Raw genomic sequence first — 20,611 nt, 5'->3', positions numbered from 1 at the left:
AGGGGAGCAGTGGGGACAAAAGACCTATCTGGCTTCAAGACTAAGCTTGATAAGTTTATGGAGGGGTATGATGAGATGGGATAGCCTAATTCTGGCAATTAATTGATCTTTGAGTATTAGCAGTAAATATGCCCAATGGCTTGTGATTGGAGGTTAGATGGGGTGGGATCTGAGATATCTACAGAGAATTCTTTCCTGGGTGTCTGGCTAGTGAGTCTTGCCCACATGCTCAGGGTTTAGCTGATCACCATATTTGGGGACGGGAATGAATTTTCCTCCAGGGCAGATTGGCAGAGGCCCTGGGGGTTTTTCACCTTCCTCTGCAGCATGGGGCACAGGTCACTTGCTGGAGGATTCTCTGCACCTTAAAGTCTTTAAACCATGATTTGAGGACTTCAATAGCTCAGACAGGTTAGGGGTTTATTACAGGAGTGGGTGGGTGAGATTCTGTGGCCTGCATTGTGCAGGAGGTCAGACTAGACGATCATAATGGTCCCTTCTGACCTTAAAGTCTATGACTCTACGTGTTTTTGAATGGACCCCAAAATCTTTTTTTATTATTTTCTTCTCTGGAGTCTGGACTCTGGCTAGATCTTGACCAAGACATTTGGATCTTGACAAAAACATTGAATACCCCAGCAGTCAGCACTGCCCATGGTACTCTAAAGGGACAGGCAGAGGATGCAAGGGTGATTCCCACCCTGGGAAATTCATTTTAGGTGACAAATCTGAGGAATTGTCCCCGATTGAAGTGTTATTATAGGAGGTTTTGGAACAAATAGATAAATTTAGAAATAAGAAGTCACCAGGACCAACTGGTATTCACCCAAGAGTTCTGCAGGCACTCAAATGTGAAACTACAGAACTACTCACTGTGGTTTGCAACCTATCACCTAAATCAGCCTCTAACACATGACTAGGATAGCTAATATGATGCCATATTTTAGAAAAGGGCCCACAGGTGATCCTGACAAGTACAGGCTGGTAAGTCTAACTTCAGGACGAGGCAAATTGGCTGAAACTATAGTAAAGAGCGGAATTATGAGGCACATGGATTAATACAATATGGTGGGGAAGAGTCAACCCAGCTTTTGTAAAGGAAACTCATGCCCCTGTTAGAATTCTTTGAGGGTGTCAAGAAACACAGACAAGGGTGATCTACTGGCTATAGCGTACTTGGACTTTCAGAAAGCCTTTGACAAGGTCCCTTACCAAAGGCACTTGAGCTAAGTAAGCAGTCATGGGATAAGAGGAAAGGTCCTCTCATGGATCAGTAACTGTTTAAAAGATAAGAAACAAAGGGTAGGACTAAATTGTCAGTTTTCAGAGTGGTGAGAGTTAAATAGCAGGGTCCCCCAAGGATCCGTATCAGGACTTGTGCTATTCAACATTCATAAATGATTTGGAAAAGGGGGCAAATAGTAAGGTGGCAAAGCTTGCAGATGATGTAAAATTACTCAAGATATCCAAAGCTGACAGCAAAGAATTACAAAGGGATCCCACAAAACTGAATGATTGGGCAACAAAAATGGCAGCTGAAATTCAGTGTTGATAAATGTAGAGTAATGCACATTGGAAAACATAATCCCAACTATCCATACAAAATGATGGAGTCTAAATTAGCTGTTACCATTCAAGAAAGATCTTGGAGTCATCATGGTAGCTCTCTGAAATCTTGTGCTCAATGTGCAGCAGCAAACAAACAAACAAAAGCTAAACAGCATGTTAGGAACCATTAGGAAAAGGATAGATATAGAAAATATAATGCCACTACATAAATCCATAGTATGCTCACACCTTGCATACTTTCTGGTCACCCCACCTCAAAAAAACCCAAGATATTTTAGAATTGGGAAAGTTCAGAGAGGGGCAACAAAAAGGACCAGGGTATGGAACAGCTTCCATGAGGAGAGATCAAAAAGACTGGGACTGTTCATCTTGGAAAAGAGATGAATGGGGGGGGATATGAGAGAGGTCTATAAAATCATGACTGGTGTGGACACAGTGAATAAGGAAGCGCTAGGGGTCACCTGATGAAATTAATAGGCAGCAGGTTTAAAAACAAACAAAAGGAAGTATTTCTTCACAGAACACACGTCAACCTGTGGAACTCACCACCAGGGGATGTTGTGAAGGCCAAAAGTATAAGTGAGTTCAAAAAAAGAACTAGATAAGTTCATGGAGGATACGTCCATCAATGGCTATTAGCCAAGATGGTCATGGATACAACCCCATGCTCTGGTGTCCCTAAGCCTCTGACTGCTAGAAGCTGGGACTGGATGACGGGATGGATCGCTCGAGAATTGCCCTGTTCATTCCCTTTGAAGCACCTGGCATTGGCCACTGTTGGAAAACAGGATACTGGGCTAGATGGACCATTTCTCTGACCCAGTAGGGCTTAGGTGTGCTTTTGCCTAAAATCAAATGGCCCCATTTCTCATGTGCCACAGTAACTCCACAATGATTTAATGCCATGGGTTTTTTTTCCCCTTACTTCCCCTGTGATCTGAGCATCAAGCTGGCTTCTTCATCAATAATGATTCTGGAGGCTAAATTCAGGTGCCTGCAGAATCTCCCAGGGTTTTCAGGAGTATCTCTGCGTCCGTTGGACTCACTGATACTGGCACAAGGAGGAAGAGTCATTTTAAGACTATCTCCTAGTTTGCAGGGTCGCCATTCAGCACGCAGCTTGCAAAGTGCTACCACCTAGCACCCACTGATGCCATGCGGCAGTCACAGGTACATCCAGATAGCTCGGAACCAGGGGCTGGGATACAAGACCCAGCCAGAAAGAAGCCATCTATCGGTGCTTCAGATGCAAGAAGCAGGGTCAGGAAGAACCCCTCTGTGGCTGTAAGTCCCTTGTCTTGCACAATAGACAAGAGGAGGCCAGGTGCTACCCCAGCAAACCTCAAAGAAACAACGCTGCTAACCCTCCCCCAGCACGCCACCCAGCTGTGTGGCCCATGGGCCACACATCACCTCTCCCAGCCTTTGGCCTGTATTTCCTCTGCAAGTTCCCTGGGGGCAGGGAGTGTCTTGCTAGGTATCTGTACAACAAGGGGCCCTGACCTCACGCCACTGCTGGGCTGGGAATACTAAACAGACTCTGCCAGGCAGGACAGATACACAATATTTTATTGACTTATTTTCCATGTGTTTAGTCCCCCAACAACACTTCCTACATTTTTTCCCCCCTTTAACATTAAAAATAAAATCTATGTACAGACCCATCTGGGCCAAGGGAGCGAATCTCTATGTACAGGATATTTACACACGGGCCGTGCACCCCTCCTAGCCAGGGGCAGGGCTGCCAGCCCCCAGGAGGGCTGCTCCCCCCATCTCCTGGGCTAGCTCTTCAGAGCCACCTCCAACTTCAGCATGTCCATGGGAGCACTCTTGGCCACTTCGAAGAAGACTCTGAAAAGGTGACACAGGCCTGTTAGTGGGGCACACCCGGGGGAGGAACACAGCATAGGACAGGGTACAGGGGGTGGGGGGGGGCAGGAGCTCCAGCCAACCTGAGGGAAGTCTGCTGGGGCACTGGGCCCCAGCCAAATGCCTGTGGTCATTAGCAAAGGATTCCTTTCTCCAACGAGTTCATTAGGCATTGGCGTTAAATCGGCATGAGGTGCTCAGTCTAGCAACCCCACCCCTATGCCCTGTCGGCATGTCTCCAGCCACTATGGAGTCCTTCTGGGCACATGGGACCTGAGCTCCTAGTGTACAAGCCTTCCAGGCCCCTTTTACACAGAGCAAAGGGCAAATTTCTCGCTTTGCAGGTCCTCTCCCTTTCAGGTGCTACCCCCGCCCCTCCCCCAGCAGAGGCCTGCAGCATACGTTCCAGGCCAGGGTGGCCCATGGCTCCAGCGTAAAGGGCAGTTTTGTTGGCTCTGCCCCTGCAGCAGCCACAGCCCAGGGAGAACCCCTTAGAGCACTGACAGATTGTGTAATGCAGGTCAGCCCTTAGCTGTAGTACAGAAAGCTCCTGCTGGGCCAGCCTCTGCCAGACTGCAGCTAGCCAGCCCAGGTGGTTCAGTTGCTCCCCCCGCCCTCGATGCAGCAGGCCCGAGGTGTCAGAAGCCACACCTAGCTCTAAAGAGACAAAGTTCAGAGCGACTGGGGGCAGCCAACCCTTGCCATGCTGCAGATCAACGTTCTTCTGCAGAGCGCAGGCCAGAGGTCAGAAAAGGTGATCACAATGGTCTCTTGGAAGCTGACACTGCACTGGAGCCAAAGCAGCAGGGCATTGAGATTGAGCAACAGCTTCACAGCTTCCGCCCCAGGCTGCCCAGTGCAGCGCCCCTTGCTGGCCAGTGGAAGAACTGTCCCGGCCCCCAGCCCATCAGACACACCGCCACAAGGAGAGTCCACTCACCGGTGGGAGTACTTTGTGCGCACTGCCTTTAACTTGTCATCGTGCTGGTAGGTCAGCAGGAAGTTCAGCCTCTTCACCAGCGGATGGAGCTCATGAGAGCTGTATCCGCTGTAATACTCCAGCGTGGGGCTCTGCAATGTGTTAGAGACTCAGAGCCTGGTCCAGCACCATTGCACATATACCCCACACTGCTTCTTCCAGGACACTGGAATAGATCTGACCCCTGGGATAGCCCTGACCCTCTAATGGCTGCTTGGCCGGACTCCAGTGCAGACAGGACATGGATCACTGGCCTAATTTAGATAACAGCTGAGTTTGGCTTCTCATCGTGGAGAGATAGGAGCAGAGACAGGCCCAGTCAGGTCCCCACCCAGAGCCAAAGCAATGGCCTCTGTGCAGGTGGCCATCTGCAAACAGGGACACTGTGGTCAAAGGGGGGAGCAGCCAAGCACCAGAGTCAGCTGCCAGGCAGGAAGCTTTGGACAAGAATGTGACATCCTTCTCCCCTTGCCTGTGGGGCTAGCTAGAGAGGATGAGAAGGTAGCGCAAACCCCACTCCTGAGGCTGCTGAGGGCCCGGCTTGGAGAGTGCGGTGAGCTACCCCCTTCTCTAACTGCCCTTGAAGGTACCAGGGCCTGCGCAGTACAGCTGCCCCTACCCCAGGCCCTGCACCCTCTGGAAGGTGGGAGCTGGAGAGCAGGTGTGGGACTCAACAGGGTTAGGAACTTGGGCCCCACAGGCTCATGTGTAGCTAGCTATTAGGGGCAGGACCAAAGGAGAAGTGGAAGGGGTGGGGCTTCCCTGCCCATCCAGGATTGAAAGAGCATCAGTAGCTCAAGGCTGGGGGTTCCCTGCACAGACTGCAGGATCTGGGACCAACCCTCCTGCAGCCACTTTCCCAGTGGCTCCAGGACAGGGCCCACCCGCAGGTCCCTGGGGGAAACTAGCAGTGTCGTCTGGCTGGAGAGCCAGCAACAGCAGCCAAAGGGGAAGCCATTCCGGGCAGCCTCCTGCCCCTTGGGGTCAGTGGAGCTAATCTGGACAGCCTGGTATTGGGAAGGGCCAGGAGAGCAGGACACTCACCCATCCACCAAGGCTCTTCATCTTGAGCGCCAGGAGCAGGCAGCTCGCAGCCAGCTTGGAAGCACTCTCCTGGACGTAGTCGTACTCCGGCAAGGTCATCTCACAGATGAAGCGGGCCAGGGTCAGTGTCTCCATGCTGGCGTGAGCGCACTGGGACCATGGGAGGGGAAGGAGCTGCGGTGAGACCTCCCTGCTGAGCACTTAGTGAAGGGGAGATGCCTCCCCTAGGTGCCCCCAGAGCCAGGGCGGGCATGGTCATGGGGGAGCACACTGTCTGCACGGGAGAGCCCTGCTCAACGCTGGCTGCATGGGAGAGGCAGGTGGTCCCACCCAGCAGATAGCTGCCAGCTCACTGCAGTAAGGGCCCTGTCAGTGCTCGGCACGGGGGTGAGGAAGGGGGATGGGTCCAGGGCACCCTGGAACACAGGCACCCCATGGCCCAAGGGGAGAGTCACTGAGTGAGCCAGCCTGGCTGCCTGTCCAGGTCACTCAAGCCAAGCAGCTGGGACTGGACCAACTGTCTCGCTCTTCCTGCTGGGACAAGCCAGATCCAGACCCCCAGACCTCTCCATGGAGGAGCCTCCAGCATCCAGGCCTGGACGCCTGCTCATCTCCCACCCTGAGTGCCAAATACTCCTGTCCCTTCTGGTGCTCACAGCCAAGCAAGCACTTGATTCCCCTCCCTGGACAGGAGAGAGCTTCCTGCTGTGGGTGTGTCGGGCAGAGCAGGGGGCACCACTAGGCGGGGTAGAGGAGCCAGCCAGCGCTTCCACATGACTGAGATGGCCAGGCCTACATGGATCAAAGAGCAAGCGGATGGCGGAGAAAGAAATTGCTGCTCCTGGCATGGCACAGAACATCCCACTCTGCTCCCCTCAGTGCCCCGAGCCGGGACTTTCCTCCAGGCCACTGCGGCGCGGAAAGGGACGGCAGGTTTTGGCAGGAGCGATAGGATCCGGGGGATGGGGAGAAGGGAGAGAGCTTGTTTGCTGGTTACAGCCCCTCGGGCAAGTTAGCATTTTCCTTCCGGCAAAAAAGCAGCCTTTGCCGTCCCCAGGGCGCCACCCCCTCGTAGGGACGATGCAGACAGCATGAACGAGAGCACTTTATGCCTACGTTGTGCTCATTTCCCCACCAGCAGCGCAATGTGATTGTGCCAGCTGGCTGGTGGGGGAGGGTGTCATCGAGGTCGCCTGCCAGCCTCTAGCTGTGACCACCCACATCCCCCGCTACAGGCAGAAATGAGGCCCCACCTTGGCAAACCTCCGCAGGAAGCGATACGGGATGGGAATGTTGATGTCGAACTTCAGCGTGCGGAGGATACTCATCTCCATGGCAATCAGCTCCTCCCTCTTGTAGGCGTCGTCACAGATGTAGAGGAAGTCGTCCACACATGGGGGGCAGCGCTCCTAAAGGGGAACAGCCACAGAAACACTCAGCCCCACCTACACCCAGGCCCGTGACAGTCCCTAGGGGGCGCTGTGCTGAGCTGCCTGGTGAGGGCTAAACTAAAACCCGACCCCCTTGGGGTGAGATTTTCAGAAGCATCTAGGTGAACTTGGAGCACGAATCCCATTCACTTTCAGTGGACTTGGCTCCCAATCCCTTTATCCACTTTTTGGAAGATTTCCCTTCTGGCTCTTTAAAAACACACTGGCACTTCTCCGAAATGTGAACCCTGGTGTCCTGGCTGGAGTTCAACCTGGATGCGGCCATGCTGCCCCCCAGGGCCAGCCCTGCAGTCACAAATGGGATAACACCACTCCAGAACTGCCCTGTGTTGCTGCTGTTGAACAGCCGCCACTGTTCCAGAGGTGGCTGCATTTCAGTGGTGGGCCAAATGATCGTTGCAGATGGCACCAAGCAGTGATGCACATTGAAGACGGGGCAGGCCGATGCAGAGCACTTCACTTTCATCCAAGTTTTCCATGGGAAACTTATTTTCAGCAAAAATTCAAAACCGAAAGATTTTATTGGGGAAATGCTGTTGCAGTGCCTCATGCTCCTGTTCTCCTCTATAGGGTGGGCTCGACATCTTGCAGGATGCCCCAAAGTTTACCCTCTTAGAAAGGGGAGGCAGTGCATCATGGGAGATGTAGTCCAACCAGGGAGCTAGACCATAGCGGAAAATCCAGCAGGAGACAACCCACCAACAGTTCCCACAAGGCACTGCAGCAGTATATCTGGATTGAAATATCAATTTGGGGCATTTGATTGATTGGGAAATTTTTGACCAGCCCTACCCAGTCTCCCCACCTGGGTAACTTGCCCAAACTTTCACCTTTCAGGCTGGGGATTTTCACCATAATACCAAGGTGGTGGTGATGGGGGGGGGGGGGGTGGGGACGGACATCTCTCCGGCTTGGTTTGATTTTTGGTTACAGAATAGGGTGTGGATGGTGTCCCAACAAACTGCCAGTGCCTGGAACAGCTGGGCTCCATTCGCAAGCACAGTGCATTGGAATGCTTTAACCAGCACTTGTGGGATCAAAAAGCATATCAGCCCTGTCACCAATGGCAGCATTCTCTCCCTGGGATTCCTCCCCACTTCCTGTTTCCTCCTTTGGCGAGGAAATTAAACACAAAAACTCAAGTTAATCCTGCATCATGGCTCCAACGCTCTCAAGTCAGGCGTAACATTACCGCCGCCATGCTACGGAGTGATCCATGCAGCCCTTCCTCCCTTGTTCAGGTTAGTTGCTCAGTGGCAGCTATCGCAGCACACTCGGTCCATAGGATGTGCACCGAGGTCCAAGTTCATGGGGCAGCTTTAGCATTTGGAATGTCCCAACTGCCTGATCTTCCCCCGCTTTGCTGGTACAGCCCTATTCACACCAGCACACACTCCCAGGGATTTGTGTTAAAGGTGAGATGCTAACCAGTAGGATCTGTCTAAGGGCTAACTAGGCCCCAAGGGGTAAATTCCAGCCCACTACTCCCTTGATCCCAGCCTGCCCACCCCCTCACGGCTATTCTGGCACTGGGGCCTTTCGAGCAGCAACAGCCAATCGCTGTACCATGGCCTTAGCCACATGAGCTGAGTGGGGGCTATGATGTGACTGCATGGCATGCTCCATGTGTGTCCCCCTCTGAGCCCAGCATGAAGGCCCATTAGCCATGTTTGGAAGGGATCTGGAGCCAAGTTTACCCAGCCACACAGTGTGTTCCAAGGGGCAGGCCATAGGGATGTGTTACCCACTGCCGACAAGCCAGGATGCCCCCAACACCCCACAGTTCTCTGCCCAGGCCAGAGCTGGGTCACCTCAAACTTGGAAGCGATGAGGATGGCCGTGGAACCAATGAGCTGCAGCTTGTCCCTCATGCTCACCACCTCCACCAGGTAGTGATCCACCAGCTTCACCGCCAGGTACAGCGTCTCATGGTTTAGCTCAAAGTTCTCCTGGGGGAGACACAGATGGAATGGCACATGCCAGCCAGTGTGACCCACACTGGGAGCAGGCACTCAGGGTTTGCTACGTTCCCCAGCTGCCCTCCGCAGGCAAGCGCCCCATGCAGCAGACTCAGGGCAAGGGGCAACAGCGCCCCTCACTGCTCTGCTCCTGAGACTTGCCCTCATGCAGGCTGGGACTTGTTTTAGCAGCCAGGGGAAAACGCTTCCCATTCCCAGCCCGGGGGTGAAGGTCGCGTCTGCTGCTTTGCCCCAGGCTGCCCACCCCAAGTGCTCAGGCACAGATCAGTGTCGTTTGGCACAGCGAAGGGTCCCTGGCGCTCCACTTGTCTGACTCGCCAGGCTGTTCCTCCTCTGTCCAGACTCCAGAGCTGGCTCCTGACGTACGTCCAGAGAAGAGTCAGGGCCAGCGTCTCCACGAGGTTACCAGCCCCTCCCAAGGACGCCGTAGAAACACGGTAAGTGGCTTCCTCCCCCTGGCCTGCAGCCCCCTTTCTGCAATCCCTTCTCCACTCACAGCCCTTTCACCCCCGCCACAAGCTAGGTTCACAGCTGCGTGCAGCCGAGCCACATGGGGGGGGGGGGGTGTTGAGGGATTTCTCTCCTCCACGTGGCTCCTGCTCAAGCCCACAGGGGAGGGAGGGCTGGTCTGCGCCACCTCCATCTGGCTGGGGTTTGTGTTACAAACAGACACTGTGCACACGCTGGTGCTCTCCTGGCAGCTCGTACTCTCCCTCCCCCCAAAGGAGCCCAGGTGCGCACCTGGACCTCCACCATCCAGTCCACCAGAATGGCTCTCATGTCCCTGCTGATGTCGTACTGCTTCTCCATGTAGTTTGGGAGCAAGAACTTCTCCTGCCAAGGGAGCCACAGAGAGGCTGTTAGTGAATGAAGCCCACGCACTGCAGCATGTGGGTAGGGGCCGAGTCCATGGCCCTGCCATCCTGCAGGCAGGCTGCTAAGCCCTCTCCATGGCACCATAGCCAGGAGCTGCCGCTGTCATGGCAGGGCCTCCCTGGGACAGACCCTCAGCACCACTGTTGACATAGGAGGGTCCTACCCACCGCCCAAGCCCAGTTGTGTCTCTGCAATGGCTCCAACTCTCGTGATGGGCTGGATGCCAGAGCCCAGCTGATCCTACCCTATGCTACTCATCTCTCCTGGGGCCAGCCAACCCTGCTACATCAAGGGAAGGGGCACCCACGGCCCCCAGCAGGGATTAGTGGCTGGGGGAACAGTTCCTGCCAGAAGGTGCCATCCGCACAGACAATGCTGCAAGGAGAGCAGCAGTAACTGGGCTTTACCATGCAAAGGTGAGCTAGGAGCCCAGCCTGCTTCCCCCGCTGGGCCAGCGAGCAGCACGGCCAGAGGGGAAATGGCCACCAGCGCCTGCCCAGGGTTTCTCAGGGAGATTCACTGCCATGGACAGAGTGGCCGTCAGCCAAGTGGAACCAATCACCCTGCCCAGGACTAGCCAGCCTCCTGCCAGGAGAGCTCTGGGCTCCAGGGAGGCTGCGCGGAGCGGGCAGGGGGAACAGATTGCTGTATGCAACAGGCTGCCTGGAGCTAGTTTGCCTGCTTGGAAAGAGCGAAAGGCTGAGCCAAGCCAGCCAGGACATGAGTCAAGGGCTTTTGGAAATCAAGCTTTATGCTTCAAGTGCTAAGGTGCAACCCGCCTGCCCTCCCAATGCACCAGCCCCCCATTTGCAATGCCATGAAATGTGGAAGACAAATGCACTGGAGGGGGCTGCACTCTCTTCTGTGGAGACAACGGGACTTCATAGAATCATAGAATATCAGGGTTGGAAGGGACCTCAGGAGGTCATCTAGTCCAAGCCCCTGCTTGAAGCAGGGCCAATCCCCAATTTTTGGCCCAGATCCCTAAATGGCCCCCTCAAGGATTGAGCTGACAACCCTGGGTTTAGCAGGCCAATGCTCAAACCACTGAGCTATCCCTCCCCCTTTCAGACTCTAGGGGCCTCAGCCTGGCATTCTAGCTCCTTCCTGTGCCTGATGCCCCCTGGAGCCAGCCTGGCATCCCCAGGGCGTCGAGCCAGCGAGCTCCGAGAGGCTGGGCCAGTCCAGCAGAGGAAGGAGAGAAGGTCAAAGCTGAGATCCCTGTGCCCTCCCCAAGCACCACACACTTCTCTCTCCTTCATGTAATTGAAGATCTCCTTGGCGTACTCGGCGCTGGCGTAAGCGTCGCCCAGCTGCTCCTTGTCAATGTCCTCAATGGCAGGCGCCTGCGGAGAAGGAGAGAAGGTTGGGGGATAGCTCTGGAGTCCCAGAGGTACCTCGAGAGAGGAGTCCCATGTGCTTGTGACAAGGAGGCAGTGAGAGCAATGGCTGGTCAGGCACTGGGCTGCCAGCCCCAGGCTGCTTTGCCAACGCACATCTCTCAGCTAGCAGAGGAGTGTCCACAGCGATGTGGAAACCCCGGCCTGGAACACAGCCGGCGCTGCAAGCCCTGTCACTGCGCTTCATCCTGCTCTGCAACACCTCTCGTGCTGCTCTCCCAGCTCACCTGGTGGGACTTTTCTGGAGCAGGTTGCCTATGTGGCCTGCAGGGAGCAGACCTGCCCCCACACAGCGTTCAGGGGAAATTAGCCCCCAGATCCCATCTGTGTAGCCCAGCAGCTGGGGAGGGGGCAAGGTGCGGCTTGGCTTCACGCATGCAGATGGACAGGGCCCGAGGCTCAGTCCCCCTACAGGGTGAGCAGTTGAGGCAGCCACTGCAGGCAGTGTTCCGGTATCCCCAGGAAGAGGTGAACGAGCGCCATCTAGGGACAGGGTTTGGCGTGGACACTTGCCTCCTGCGAGGAATGCAACACCAGAATACCAGCTGAGCCCCATGTGCTGCTCACGCCTATTGCCCTCCCAGGGGCCACTAGGTTGGCAGTGGGCACCCAATTCCACTGACCTGCACAGGCGCCGGCTCCTCCAGCACCGGGTCATTCTTGGGAACCAGTTTGGGCTCAGCAGATGCCTCATCCGGGGGTGTTTTCCTCGTTGCCCTAACAGAAGCAGCCAAGAGCGGGTCAGACACTGCAAAAGGCCAGGCTCAGGGGCAGCCTGGGGAGTCTCTAGCTCTAGATCTCAGGAAGAGGTTGGGGGGTGTTGGTCATCCAGTGCCCCAGGAATCGCCAGATCACATCAGACCAGGTCCAGGAGCCCAGGATCCTCTCTCCAATAGCGCCCTGTAATAGCTGCTTCAGAGGCAGGGCAAGAAACCCCCCAAGTGAACAAAGACACCTGCCCATGAGGGAAATGTCTTCCCTGTCCATGACCGGCTGATACCCTGAAGCAGGAGGCTTTACAGCCCTGTCAATATTTTATCTTGACTATCACCACCATGAAGGTTCCCGTTATCCACATCAACACCCAAACTTTCCTTGAATTCCACTACGCTTTTGGCCTACATGAGATCTTGTGACAGAGTTCCACAGGCCAACTGTGTGTAAAAGGCATTTTCCTTTAGCAGTTTTAAATGGAATGGCTTTCAATCCCATTGAAGTCCCCTTGTCCTTGTGTTAGGATGACAAGGATCTCCCATCTGTCCCCTCTGTACCACTCCCTTTCTACATCCGCCTCACATCCCCTAGTATTAGTCTCCTCTCCAAGGCACACAATCCCCATCTCTCTTCCTGCGAGTTTTTCCAGGACCCTGAATCTTCTCATCAAGGAGACACACACATGCGTCTGCCATCTCCTTTCAGACAGGGTGATAATAACTGCCCAGCATCCGTGGGCAGCACGCCCCATTGATATATAATAGCATTAGACTATTTTCCACATAGCGACACCCCTTCCTTCCACATCCCAGCTTCCTATTTGTCTTTAGCTGTAGCCACATCCCTTAGGATTTCCCTTCTCTCCTGTGCATCAGCCAGCCAAGATGGAGGGATGTTCCTCTACCCCGTTTTACACTGTGGGGCCTGGCCTGGCCTGCAGCTTCTCCCACTCCATTTTCTCAACTATCCTCCTAGTTCCCCTCTGGAGGGGAGCTCGCCATGGCCGCAGAGTCTGCCAACAGGCAGGCTGAGCACATTCCCAATGGCGAAAGCCTCTCCAAGGACACCCCACCCTCCCAGCTGGCAAAGGTCCTGCCATCAGAGGCCCCAGCTCCACCAAGAGACCCTGAGAGCCAAGAAGCATTGGCACAGAGAGACATTAAGCTTTTGGAGACTGACCCTCTTCCAGAGGGTCCCCTTGGGCTGCAGCCTGGAAAGTGACAGCACTGTGCGAGCCAGTAATGGGGCTAGCCAGAGGGACAGCAGCTCCGATAACAGGGTAAATGCGCATCCATCAGAGCAAGGACCCCAGCTCAGCTGCAAGGGGTGGGCGGTGCTGGGGCTGCATCAGGGCTGACCCACAGAATGTTACTCACTTTTTCAAGTTGATCTCATTGTTCTTCAAGACCCCCAGAGCAGCTGTGCCTTTCTGTGCCTTCCTGGGACCTGCCTTCGTGGCATCCTTCTTCCTCAGGCCAGCCTGGTTCTTGTGAGCCTGGCAGGTGAGAGGGCAATGCTGGGAACACAGCATGACACACAGAGGGGCAGCCTGGCCAGGCTCCCCAGCATCGCACCACTCAGACGAGCCTGCCCATGGCAATAGGTGCCAGGAGCTCTGTAAAGCTTCACTTAGCAACAAACAGCGTTGGGGGAACATCTGACAATCAGACAAACACTGAGGGGGGATTCAGGAAGGCACTGTGCCAGGAGAGCTCAGCGTACTCTGGCTAGGCAGGAGCACCAGGAACTGGGGGTTAAGCAAAATGGGGTTTTTACAGTGCTGTGGAGCCCTGATTTCCCAGACTCCTGGTCAACCAGGTTTGGGTCTTGCAATGACTGGAGCTCTGCTCCCATGACTCCAAGTACTACAGAAGGAGAGCTCCCATCTTGAGGAGCTCAAGGTCTGGGATGCTGAAGCTAAAGTCCTTGGCAGCTGTACTTGCTGAGGCCCCCTGGAACTGGACGAGCACAGATGAGCACCTTATTATCCAATGCCCTGACTCTAAAGAGGCCTGTGGGGATCAAATGTGGGTTTTAGTGTCTAGAGCCTGAACTCTCTCTGCAGATCAGCACAAGTCACCACAGCGATACAACATGTTAACCACTGGGAACTTTCAGCAACAATGGAAAGTGGAAATACTGGAAACTTTTAATAAAATCTCCCATACAATCATGGCACAAGAACATAGGAATGGCCATCCTAGGTCAGACCAATGGCCCATCTAGCTGATAGTGGCAAGTGCCAGGTGCTTCAGAGGGAGTGAACAGAACAGGGCAATGTATCAAGTGATCCACCTCCTGTTGTCCAGTCCCAGATTCTGGCAGAGGCTTAGGGCCACCCAGAACATGGGATTGCATCCCTGACCATCTTGGCTAATAGCCATTGATGGACCTATATTCTGTGAACTTATTTAATTCTTTTTTGGCCTTCACAACATCCCCTGACAAGGAGTTCCACAGATTGACCGTGCATCGTGGGAAGAAATACTTCCTTTCGTTTGTTGCATATTAATTTCATTGGGTGAGCCCTGGCTTCTGTGTTACATGAAGGGGTAAATAACACTTTCTCCACACCAGTCATGATTTCCATCAACCTCTATCACATCCCCCCTCAGTTGTCTCTTTTCCAAGCTGAAAAATCCAGCTTGTAACCCAGATGGCTTCCAGCAGGGATGGAAATCCAAGCTTTGCACTCTGATTGAGGGGTGACCAGCTCCCTCTGTGGCAGGAAGTTTGGTCACAATGCTCCTTAAGCAGTACACTGCAACATGCACTGTCTAGAGGGACCCCTGGGGAGGTGTAGGAGCACATCCAATACAGGGAAGCCAATGAAAGGAGCTAGTCCCTCCGAAGCAAACAGGTTTGCTGCCTGGTTTGCCTGCAGGCTATTGATAGTTGTGAAGTTTCACTGGATGTTGAGCCCGCCAGTCTTAGCAGGGAAAATATTTTAAGGTTAACATCAGCATGGTCTAGTGGTTAGAGCACAGGGCTGGGATGCGGAAGAAGAGTTTGTTCCCTGATCAGAGTGTAAGGACTAATATATGGGAGCATGGTCTTTATATCAGAGCAGTGGGCCAGGCATCAGGACCCCTAGTCCCCCACACCCCAGCCCATGCACAAGTCAGCACCAAACAAGACCAGACAACAAGACAGGGGGACACAAGGTAGAAATGAAACATTCAGCTCAGGGAGGAACCCTGCCCATCCAGTTCCCCCACAAGCTTCCTCCCCAGTCCCTGCAGCAGTGCTGTGTCCTTACGTTAGTGAGGTCTCCGAAGGCAGACCTCTTCTTGGGTGCCCCCTGGGGTGAGGACGGGGACCTCTTTGCTTGACAGCTCTCCTCCTAGAGCAAGGAGCAGATCATTGAGATGGCATGCTGGACCCAACCTCACCAAGCGTGGGCTCCTCTGCCACCCTTCCCTTGGCAGCCATGTCCAGAGCAAGGGACATGGCACCGAAGATACCAACTTTCAGATACCACCAGTCGAGGTGGGTCTGGAAGCGTCACGTATTCTCACAGCTCCAGCTGTGATAGGTCTGCCCCACAATGCCACAGTAGCTGAATCTGATGTATCAGCCTCACCAAACCCCATTGAGGGGGAAAGTGAGGGCAGGCTAGACCCCAGCTTACAGATAGGGTTTGAGGCTGCGTGACTTGCCCAAAGGGCAACAGGCCAGACTGAAGCTCTGTAGGGGCCAGCCCAGAGCTTTAAAGCATTAACACGACTGAAGTGCTGGGACCAATCTTGGCCCAAATCTTAGAAGAGGGAGAAGCCACCTTTTCCCTGTGGCCTCCAAACTCCAGGGACCAGCCCGCACCTTTACCAGCAAAGGCCCCATTGCAACCCCCGAAGTGAGCGATCCATATGTATCCACATCCCCAGCTCCCAGCGGGGCAGGAGGAAATTACTAGCCCCACAGACTCACCTTCTCAGGTCTGGCATTTTCCACTGCTCCTGCTTTGCCAGGCCGGAGCTGTTTACTACCCGTGGTCTTGGAGTTGCGTGGCACTGGCATCTTCTCCCGTCAGCCTCCGCCCAAGCACACCTGCACACAGAGGCGAGAGATGCCCCCAAAATGCTGACTAATGATCTCAATGCACTCTACAGACTCAAGGCCTCAGCCTCCCTCATGAGGCAGGCAAACAGCCTTCATCCGCACCTCACAGATGGGGAAACTGAGGCATGGGGAGGGGAAAGGATTAGCCCAAGGGCACCCAGTGAGCAACGCTAGGAGACATGGGTTTATTTTCTATCCATACTCCCATCTGTTATCATCCACACCACAGAGCAGTGACTGCAAACCTCTGCCTCTGCCCCAAGGATTTTAGCAGCAGCTCAGACACTACCTTTAATACACGTAAACTCCTCACAGGCAGAGAGTAGCCCTTTGGGATCAAACAGAATCCACCACCTCCCACAGTTCTCAGTGACTCCCTGGGAAGCCTAAGCTGGGAAGCAGGGCCTCCCCACCCCCCAGCCTCATCCCTCACGGTCTGGTTTTTCAGGTGCTACTGGAGCCACCGTTGCTTCTCCAGGCTAACGCCACCTCTCTCCACAGCTTTCAGTCCAAGGGACCTTGGGTCGTGGCCACCCCCATTCCATTACCTTCTGATTGGGGAGCAATGCAACAAGAACCACCCTACTGTCATGGGGAAAAGGCAACGGGATGAAACAGCTTCTGCAGGATCCTGTTAGAGCAACGGTTGCCCTGCCATGGCAGCATTTCCCCTGGGCCCCTGCACTGGTGCGAAGCTGCTTTGAGGAAGGCGAGTGGCACAGAAGCAGAGCTAGTCTGGGGGCCTTCTCATGTGAGGCGGGGAAGAACCACTGCTAGGGCTTAGGAGCATGCAAGCCAGAGTGAGCATACTCCCTATTTAATTCTTTGAATGCCACTGGGGTCTCATGGAAATAACAACTGGGAGCATTCTGAAGGCCGGGAAGGAGGCAGGGGCCTTTGTCCTTGGGGTAGCAGGAGGGCTGAGGCAACAGGAAGGCAGGAAGGATGCTGGCAGGTGCGTTTGGTTGTTGGGGGTGGTGGGTGGGGAAGGTTGGGGCTTTCAGCAGCAGTTTGCAGGCAAGTCTACCCATCCGGAGCGTTGGAGGTGCTGAAGAAGATGCAGGCATTAGGGAGGTAACAGAGGAGGGGAGCATGCCAAAAAAAATCCCTGGACACACTCATGTACCCCTGCAGACTCTAATCTGCAGCACTGCAGAGAACCAGCCACTTCTCCCTCAGGGTTGTCTGGCTGCTGAGGGACATGATGAATGGGACACCAGCAAGCCAGTGCCAACCTGGTGACAGCAAGCTGTCCAGCGGAAGATCCAGATCTAAGACCCACTGTAGGACCTTTGCTCCCTGGCCCCCAAAATAGGATATTTAGTTACAATTCAGATTGAATTCAGTCTATCCCGCTCTGCTTCTTCCTCCCTCCCATCACTCTGCCAGGGGGCTGGCAGTTAGGGCCCAGCTGGAAGCGTGGTTGCACCGAAGTAGTGACATGCGAGGTAGGGCTGGGAGAAAGCAGATATTAATGTGCCTAAAGAGCATCCAAGATCAGGACTCTATTGTGCTAGGTGCCATATAAACAGAACAGCAGAAGGTCCACGCTCCAAAGAGCTTGTAATCTATACAGGGGGGAAGGTATAGAACACACCAGCTGAGTGAACCATGTGATGGCAATAAATAGCATGTTAGTCGCATGATTAAATGGAAAGAAAAGGGAAGGTGAGGAGGGTGCAGGGGAGAAGATGGTTAGAGTGGTAGTGTGGAGAGAAGAGGGTTGGAGCAGTAGTTCAATGAGAACTCCAGAAAGGTCTCTGGATGTCTGAAGGTCCCTGCCTTGGCTGCTTCTACAGCTGCTCCCATCAGCTGGTGTATCTGGCTAGTTCCTCTCTGCAGTTTGCACCCCCTCCTCTGGGAAACAGAGATCCCATTGGCTTGCACTCTGGGAAGCTAGAGCAGCCAATCTTCACCTGTCTTTCAGTCAGTCTGATGCAAAGGAGATCTGCTCATGCTAGGGAGCCAGACAAAATCACCCCAGCGTGTTAAGGGCCTAGTGTGTTCAGTGCCTTTGGCAGCGCCAATCCCAACACCTGGTGTAGCTCCAAGGAACACAAACCAACAGATCAGGGTAGGGATAGCTCATGCCCGCAGGAGCTGAAAAGCCTTTTGTTCAAATCTGGAGACCTAAGCCATGACGACAACCCAACCTAGAGTGACTTTCCAGACAAGCTCCCACCAGCTCTGCTGTTCTCCCATGTACAGCCCAGACCGCACCCAGTCACTACAGAGAGCACTAGGCTGTAACAGTTTCCATTGACTCCAGTGGCTACTGTGACATCACCCCTTCACAAATGAACCCTGATATGTGGGTCCCCCTTCCTGCTCAGCAGCCATTTTCAAAGCGCATGTTACAAAGCGTTTCCCAGCATCTATATACTGGCCAACACCCAGCTCTTAAATTTCAGTCATAAATCACACAGCCAGGAGGGGAGCATCATGATCACCATTTTACAGATGGAGAAACTGAGGCACAGGGCTGTGAACTGACTTACCTGAGGTCATCCAGCAATCCCATGGCAGAGCTGGGACTAGAACCCATGTCTCCTGGGTGCTCTATCCACTAGGCCTCACTGCCTTAAGATAGGGGGAGACAGGAGGGCAAAGCAACTGTCTGTATGGCTTTGGAGCTGGATTATCAGCCCTGGAGACTGATTGGCCTCTGTTTACTCACAGAACAGGTACAGATGGGCACCAGCATGGCAAGCTACCCACTCACAATGCCCCAGCCAATGCACTTTAACCTTGACATAGAATAGGCCTCATTAGTGTCAGCGGATATGGATTGTGAGTGGGCCCCCCACCTCACTAGGAGCTGGACAGAGACACACTCCCCCCACCCAGGCACTAGACAAGAACAATTTTGACACTGTAGCTAGAACTCAAGCAGTTATAATGAGCCCATCCCCACAACAGCTGAGCACCTGCCTGCCAGGCTGGATGTGAACTAGCAACCTAGATGTGAAAGGCTCCACAGTCCGGGTCCAGGTCTGTAGCTGTTTGCATGTTTGTTTTTGCATTAAGTGGCCGGTCTGAGCCACCTAAGGGCAGAAATCCATGCAGTGACATTTTGGGACTGTCAACATTACCCTCCTCCCCTTTAAACTAAGGATGCTTGGAACCAAATCTATGCTTTATGTGACTGTACTGAGGTCATGGGAGTTGTGTGGGAAGGTAAATATGGACTTTTGTCCTCTGGTTAAATTGATGGAGGGGGGCAAACAGAGAGAACACTTTCCTACAGTGCCATTAAGCAGGCATTCCACTAGCACCTTTCATTCCCACCCCCTTCCCAAAGACAGCCCTGGAATGTGTGCTCTAGGTCAACAAGGTTAATTATAGCCAGGAGCCACAGCACATCAAGCCAGGGACACATCTCAGGTGCTTTAATAATAGGAGTACTCGTGGCACCTTAGAGACTAACAAATTTATTTGAGCACAAATACTCCTTTTCTTTTTGCGAATACAGACTAACACGGCTGCTACTCTGAAACCTTTAATAATAGGGTACTTGGTGGAAAACATGCTATCATTTTAGCAGCTGGGATTAGGTTTTCCAGGACCTTCCAACCTGGCTCAGAAACCTGGATTTCCCAAAAGCTCTGCAGTAAAAGAGGAACAATGGCTACACATCACAACTGGCTTGGTTTGCAATATCCACCCAACAGATTCAAAAGGCACAACTGAATTAGCTAATCCACATAGACAGAAATTACTGAGCTGCTGTTTGGAGACACATTATGGATAAAACCATCCAATCAGAGGAGAGCCAGCCAGGGTTAGTGCAGCACCCAGCAAGGGGAACGAGGCCAGTACAAATCTCATCACCATGCAGCTGCCCCCAGCCACAAGAGATCTGAATTTGCACCTTCTCCCGGAGTCACTGAACTTTGGCTCAGGGTAAAGGAATCTGGAACACACACACCCGTTATCTAATCAACCCTGAACCCTTATAAACTTCTCTTTCCCCCCCGCACGGCTCGGGGTCAGCCCACCGCGGACTGCAGGCCCTGGGAGGGAGCAATCAGCAGCTGCCGAAGCTCCCTGCCAACCCCACAGCGATTTCGCAGGCGACGCTCAGGGAAGGGGCGGCAGCAGCAAGCCGAGAGGAAGCGCAGGCCGCAGGAAGGACAAGGGCAAGTCTGCCCGGGCCACATGCCGGAGGGAAGGCGCAACACGGGCTGCATTGACGCGGGGCAGGGACGCTGGCACCCCGGGCAGAGCGGGCCGGGGCCCGGGAAGTGCAGGCCGGCCGGGGGGGGGTAAGGTGACCCGCCAGGCCCGGAGCTCACCTGGCCTCTCAGCGCCCGGCCCCGATCCCGGCCCGATCCGGCCTCCGCCCAAGAGCTGTGGCTGCTGCTGCTGCACAACGTAGATTTGAAAACTGCGGCCTTGGCAGGAGGCAGCTTGCGATTGGCCAGGAGGCAGCCAATCAGTGAGCCAGGTTGAATGCGGTTGCTAAGGGCGGTGCACAGCGTTTTAAAAATCGGCTCCCTCAGCCAATGGGAGAAATGGCTTCTCGGCCAGCGGGCGGGCCAAGACACACGGGGGGCGTGATCTCCCTTATCCGCCATTTTTATTGGCTGGGCACTCGCCAAGTGGCGCGTCTTGTTTTAAATTGACCTTAAAGAGCCAGACAGCGAGGAAAGTGTTAGCAGCTGCTGGAGC

The 20,611-nt window shown here is 54.1% G+C and overlaps 1 protein-coding gene across 1 annotated transcript; it reads right to left on the bottom strand.

Annotated features, from left to right (window-relative positions):
• Positions 1 to 3,148: 3,148 nt before the first annotated feature.
• On the bottom strand, positions 3,149 to 20,325 carry CCNB3 (cyclin B3). Its single transcript, XM_073358826.2, has 12 exons — positions 20,236 to 20,325; positions 15,809 to 15,928; positions 15,141 to 15,224; positions 13,258 to 13,376; positions 11,791 to 11,884; positions 11,015 to 11,113; positions 9,633 to 9,725; positions 8,724 to 8,861; positions 6,715 to 6,870; positions 5,462 to 5,611; positions 4,379 to 4,509; positions 3,149 to 3,420 (listed from the first exon to the last, which is right to left on the bottom strand). The coding sequence occupies exons 2-12, from the start codon at positions 15,896 to 15,898 to the stop codon at positions 3,351 to 3,353; spliced, it is 1,224 nt and encodes a 407-aa protein (XP_073214927.1). The 5' UTR covers positions 15,899 to 15,928; positions 20,236 to 20,325; the 3' UTR covers positions 3,149 to 3,350.
• Positions 20,326 to 20,611: the final 286 nt, after the last annotated feature.

This window comes from Lepidochelys kempii, chromosome 9 (assembly GCF_965140285.1).
Source record: "Lepidochelys kempii isolate rLepKem1 chromosome 9, rLepKem1.hap1, whole genome shotgun sequence".
Lineage (NCBI taxonomy): Eukaryota > Metazoa > Chordata > Testudines > Cheloniidae > Lepidochelys > Lepidochelys kempii.
This window is presented reverse-complemented; position numbering and strand designations above follow the sequence as displayed.

What these genes read in the sequence shown, in the direction of transcription:
- CCNB3 (XM_073358826.2), bottom strand. Translation starts at nt 15,898, where the DNA reads ATGCCAGTGCCACGCAACTCCAAGACCACGGGTAGTAAACAGCTCCGG. An exon ending in TCCTGCGGAGGTTTGCCAAG is followed by an intron (nt 5,612 to 6,714) that starts GTGGGGCCTCAT and finishes CCATGGTCCCAG; the next exon opens with TGCGCTCACGCCAGCATGGA. An exon ending in TGAAGAGCCTTGGTGGATGG is followed by an intron (nt 4,510 to 5,461) that starts GTGAGTGTCCTG and finishes AACACATTGCAG; the next exon opens with AGCCCCACGCTGGAGTATTA.